General features: G+C 33.6%; 1 protein-coding gene across 1 annotated transcript; it reads left to right on the top strand.

Annotated features, from left to right (window-relative positions):
* Nucleotides 1-2,768: 2,768 nt before the first annotated feature.
* On the top strand, nucleotides 2,769-6,194 carry HELRODRAFT_191511 (hypothetical protein; the record flags this gene model as incomplete). Its single annotated transcript, XM_009018613.1, has 5 exons — nucleotides 2,769-3,270; nucleotides 3,928-4,170; nucleotides 4,394-4,559; nucleotides 4,863-5,126; nucleotides 5,397-6,194. Exons 2-5 carry the CDS (start codon nucleotides 3,977-3,979, stop codon nucleotides 6,192-6,194), a joined length of 1,422 nt encoding a protein of 473 aa, XP_009016861.1. The 5' UTR covers nucleotides 2,769-3,270; nucleotides 3,928-3,976.
* Nucleotides 6,195-6,451: the final 257 nt, after the last annotated feature.

Raw genomic sequence — 6,451 nt, 5'->3', positions numbered from 1 at the left:
ATAATAATGTGTATCGATTCTCCATTCATTTTTACTTGCAGTATATCTCTATGATCTGTATCCATTCATTCGTTTGCTTGTTTGTTCATTCATCCATTCATCAATCTATCCATTAATTCATTCAATCCATCCATTTAATTCATTCATTCATTCATTTATTCACTCATTTATTTATTTCCAGAGACAAATGACTTTGAAACTAATTTTTTCATTCATATCATTAAAAAATTTTTACACATACGAAAATAAAAAAACTCCTTTCTTTGTTATTAATTTTTTTCATTGGGTCAAAACCATCTTTTACGATGTTTAATCTCTATTTTGGCTATGTGTGTACACGTGTGTATGCCATTTTTATACGCACGTGTGTAATGTTAACTGTCAACGTTTGTGTTTTTGAAACTAAAAAAAAACTAACTCTAGCCAAACAGATTCGAAGAAGATACAATGTTATTAATAAACTAAATAGTGAATACATTTTGTTAACATGTGAAAAAAATCTACAAAATTTTTTTTTTATTTCAATTTTTCCAGGAGAATCGTTGAACATGCCACTGTGAGGATTGATATATAGATAGTCGTAGTTATAATGATTGGGATGGAGTTGTATGAATGAAATTGATTGATGGAAAGTTGAGATGATGATAAAATGGCAAAATGATAACAACAACCAACAACAACCGACAACAACAACAACACCCACAACAACCGACAACAACCGACAACAACCACAACAATGATGGTGATGATGACGACGATGTAAGTAAATGTCGGCTCTCGCAAACAACGACACCAACAGTAAACAACTAATTAACTTAACAAAACAACATTCAAACATTCAATCTTTTCATATTGAACAATAGATTGCAAGTATTCACACACACACACACACACACACACACACACACACACACACACACACACACACACACACACACACAGATACACACAAACACACACACACACACACACAAAGATACACACAAACACACACACACACACACACAGATACACACAAACACACACACACACACACACACAGATACACACAAACACACACACACACACACACACAGATACACACAAACACACACACACAGATACATATACACAAATACATATATACAAATAGAAAACATCAGTTCCCACATTCTAATACCCAAATATAAACACACACATACGCACAGTTAGGTGCATAAACTCTATATATACACACCCAGAAACAAACATACAAATACACAAACAAACACACAGTTACACACACACATTCACATATACAAACAGGCGAAAATAAAAGCAATAATGCACACATTCTCACAGAAAACACCACAAAACCTCTTGAAAAAATTCCGCGGTCAAACCAGCCTCCAATATCGCAAACGCATCTTGTATAATAATACATTAGGTCAATAGATTGATGTTTGCCTCTGCTTGTTTGTTTGTTTGTATGTTTACTTGCGTCTGTATGTGTATTCGAGAATTTGTATATGTATTTGGATGTGTTTTTGTATGTGTACTTGTGTATTTGTTTGTGTGTTTGGGTATTTGTTCTGATGCGTGCGGTAATAAATCAACATACATTGATTTATTATGAATGAATTGGAAGAAATGTACGAAGATATAACCAAACCATTTTTTAAAAAATTCTAAGTTGTTCTATATATGTTCTTCATTGTGTGTGTATGTGTGTTCGTGTGTGTGTGTGTGTGTGTGTGTCTGTGCGTGTGGGTGTATTTATATATTCACTAATTACTTTTTGATTTGAGCTATTATTCTTCTGAATAATTAATGCTGTTCATTGGGAATAAGAGCAATGATGACGATGATGATGATGGTCATCATCATCATCATCGACGATGGACAACGACGATGATGATGATGATTATGAATGATGATGATGACGATGAGGATGATTATGAATAATGAGTTTTTTGACCTTGATAATGAAAACTTTGTATTAATATCTTTAGGTGTTTGTATGTGTGTATGTTTGTATGTATGTATGTATGTATACATGTATGTATATATGTATAATGTGTGTGTGAATGTATGTGTACGTGTGCAACTTGTACTAGAAATCTTCATCCTCATTAATGTTATTAATTATTATTATTGCAATTCATGGTGGTGATTAAACCGATATGATGGTGATATGAATAACAATGATGATCTGTATTACCCATAATGAAGAAAACGATGATGGTATAATGATGATCTTATATTATTATTATTATTATTTTTATTATTATTATTATTATTTATATTATTATTATTACTTTTGTTATTACATCTGGTTTCTGTACATCTGAATGAATGGTGGCAAGCAAAGCAAAAAAGTAGTTATAAAACAAAATGTAAATAAGATTTTATGCCGGCTATTTATAACTGTAAAATGGCACACACGCACACACCAACACTCACACAAACACACACACACACAAACACTCACACAAACACAGACACACACACACACACACGAACAAAATCTTACCAGAGTTTACAAGCATAACGATTCGTACATACATCATTCTTTGATTACAAATAATTGCTTTGCTAATATATATATATATTTACACATGTATATGTTATACATAATTACACACCACACACACACACATGCACACACATATACATACACACACACACACACACACACATATATATATATATATATATACATACACACACATGTATAAATATATTTGTTGGTACTTGTATAACTATTGAAAGATATATAAGAAGCGTAAAACAATTCATATCAGGCAAAGCAAAAACCCGTAGCTCATGTATGTAGTGTATTTTAGTTAACTCTATATCTTCTTATTATTATTTATTTGTTTAAGATCTTTAAGATCGATAAACGTTTTTTTAATTTAATTTAATTTATTTCTCTTATTATTATTTTTATTTACCAAATTTAAATGTAAAATACATAAATAAATAATTGTTTAATTAATTGGTTTACTGAAAAACTAAGCAAAAATCAAGTAATTATGGTATGTTGAATAAATAAGTAAGTAAATAAACAAACAAACGAACGAACGAACAAACAAACGAATGAACGAACAAACAAACATACAAACAAACGAATAAACAAACAAACGAACAAACATACAAACGAACAAACAAACAGATAACAAAACTTCAATGTTAATGAGCTGGCAACTAGGGAACTTAATGTTTTTCAAGTTAATGTCAGTGACGCTGTTGTTGCTACCGCCGCTGTCATCTGGCTTGATGACGTCATTGTTGACGACACACATTTAGTAGGTTTCTATTTATTATTATTTATTCTATTTTTATTATTATTTGTTATTTTAATTATTTCTTCAATCCAATTTTCGTTTAAAAGTGCCATTTGGTAGCAGATCTTATATTGCTAGATCTAAAATGACATAATATTAATTTTTCAAAAAAAAATTGCTAAAATCATCTATTAGATAAAAATTTATGCTTATCATTTTCGCAGACGCTTATAATTTCATCAAGTAAAATATGCATTTGAAGAGACGTTAAAAATAATACCGAAAATGAGAAATTAATTAACTAAATAAATTTAATTAAATTAATTAAAATGCTAGACGAACATTTGATAATTTCAGTGAAACTATTGAAAAATCAGCTTTTGTTAAATACATTTTAGACAAACTTCGAATAAAATCAGTGTTTGGATATGAATGAATTAGTATTAATTTGTTTTTGTATCGTCAATATTGCAATAATGGTGTCAACATTAATATGATACAACATATTAATCCATACACTTAACGATTTTAATATATGAATACGTTTTTGTATACAATAATGATGTACAAATACATACAAACACATACAAATACATACAAACACATACAAATACGTAGAGATACAACAAAGATGCAACACAAATGCATACATTTTCATAAAATACAATGCAAAATCATCCAGGTCTTAGGAATTAACCATTTCCTCCAAACTCTGCAACAACACTGGAAAGATGTTTGACATAACAGATTATGAGGCCAAGAGCAGTTTTTCCATCGTAGCATCGGATTTGCTGAACGAATATTCGATCGATTATTCGTCGTTGAGTAGTACCGACGATATCGACATTGTCGGTAATTCGAATATCGTCAGTGATGGAAACATTTCCTGTGGCGATCCGTTTGGTAATTGCACATTAAATAGAAGGTAACCATTTATAACTAACCAATCACAAATAACTGGCAAATCATTAAAATTACCTCGCAACCAATCGTATTCAACTAATGACAAATCAAAATTAGTTACTAACCAATAAAATTTAACTATTGTTCGATTAAAATCAACTGCTGACCAATCAAACTAAACTCTCAACCATTAAAAAATTAACCACAAAAGTACTAACCAATCAAAATCAACTTCAAAAAAACAGCCAGACACTGGAAATTGAAGTGGACACGCCGTGCCACATCGCAACATTCATCTTCTGTTCGGTCGTCATCAGCATCGTCGGGATGATTGGACTCGTCTTGAATTCCTTATCGTTCTACGTTCTTAGCAAAGATAAGAACAATGCCGTCGCAACATTCCTCTTGAAGGTTCGTAAAATGTTTTGGTGAAATTTTTAAAAAAATTTCGATAATCGTGTCCATTTTACGATTGGTTTGTTGAAATTTGAATGGTGATTCTTTTCATATTAGCAAAACCTTTTTTAACAATAGAACCGACACACAGACACACAAAAATCTCCAAACAAAAACAACCATATTACGAAAGAGCATTCAGCCAACATCCAAATCACCAAATAACATTCAAGCAACAACCAGCAACAAACATCACAACCAACAACGAACATCACAACCAGCAACCAACTTATCTGCAACCAACATCCCAAATTTCAGTCCCTCTCAGTCGCGGACAACTGCCTAGTTCTGTCATACATTTTCATCATCGGTCTAGTGTACGGCCCGGGTCAACTGACATACACAAGGCCCCTCGTCAGTCCAGTCTATCCAATCTTCATAACCTACATAAACCCCCTTAGCTACATCTGCCATCTTACGAGCGTTTGGATTACCGTTCTGCTGGCCGTCAACAGATTTCTCGTCGTCTGTCGGCCGTTCACTAGCGACAAGTTTTTGACGTTGAACGTTGCTAGGTTGCAGGTAGGCTGGATGAATTGTGAATTGATTGCTTGTTTGTTTGTTTGATTGTTTGTTTGTTTGTTTATTCGTTAGTTTGTTAGTTTGTTTGTTAGTTTGCTTGCTTGTTTATTTTCATCTTTTGAATTTTTCAGAATAAAAATAGATTTTACATTTCTTCAAAATCAAATCTGTATAATAATAATAATGGCTAGAATAATATCTAGTTTATCTTAAGCAGTACATTAAAACACGACAGTTACGAGACAAAAAATTTCCTTTACAAACAATCAGGTGGCGTTTGTCGTGTTCATATCAATAGCATTCAACTTACCAAGATTCTTCATCTATGAGATAGTCTGGCTACCAAGCAAAGAGAACAAGAACGTCACAGTGATGAGCACCAATCTGACGAGCTTCGGGAGAGATGAATTTTTCGCCTACTACTATCTGGACATCTTTTACACCATAGTCCTTCTCATCATGCCGTTTGTCTTCCTCGTCCTCTTCAACTCTATTATCATCTTCACCATCAGCAAGTCTCAACAACGGATGCGTCGTCGTAACTCGGTCTGTAGTCGAGGCGATCAACAAGACCGAAACCTGACCATCGTCATGATCGTCATCTGCATCGAGTTCTTAGTCTGCAATTTGACGGATAGGATACTCATATCCATCAGAATCCACCAGAATATAGACTCTGTCGTCTGTCCTGAAACACTACTCTACGTCACCCACTTCAGTAATTTCCTCGTTTTGTTCAACAGTTGCACAGACTTCATCATCTACGTTATTTTCAAGAGAAGGTTTCGGCGATTACTTTTAAAGTCATGTTGCGACACTAATTATTCGGACGAATGTTTGACGCCGCTACGTCAGCCGAGCTTCTATAGCGACTGCGAGACACCGACTCGAAAGCAGTCGAACTCGCAGCCGAACGGGAAAGCCCACAGGTTCAGCTACACGCCGACTACGATGGTTGCCCGCCGAGCTGAGCGTTTGTTAGCTGATAAAAAAAATGGAGAGCTGAAAGAAGAAGACAACAACAGTCCTGAAGTTAAACCGGGAAGAAGTATCAGTTTGAGTACTTGATGATGATGATGATGACAGCGGTGATGGGGCGAGGGTGATGATGACGAAACGCTGGTGTACATGCTGATGATAATGGTGGGTGAAGAAGATGAAGAAGATGATGATAACGGTTATAATGACGATGATGAAAGTACTTAAGATTATCATTGAAATGATTAACTATTAAAAGAATGACCGCAATGTATGCAAAATATTCTGATATAATTATGATTAAGACGACGACGACGATAATAACAGACGTGAAGAGATTTATTATG

Source organism: Helobdella robusta, assembly GCF_000326865.2.
Source record: "Helobdella robusta unplaced genomic scaffold HELROscaffold_22, whole genome shotgun sequence".
NCBI classification, from domain to species: Eukaryota; Metazoa; Annelida; class Clitellata; order Rhynchobdellida; family Glossiphoniidae; genus Helobdella; species Helobdella robusta.
The sequence above is the reverse complement of the archived record's forward strand: the minus strand, read 5'-3'. Positions and strand labels throughout refer to the sequence as shown.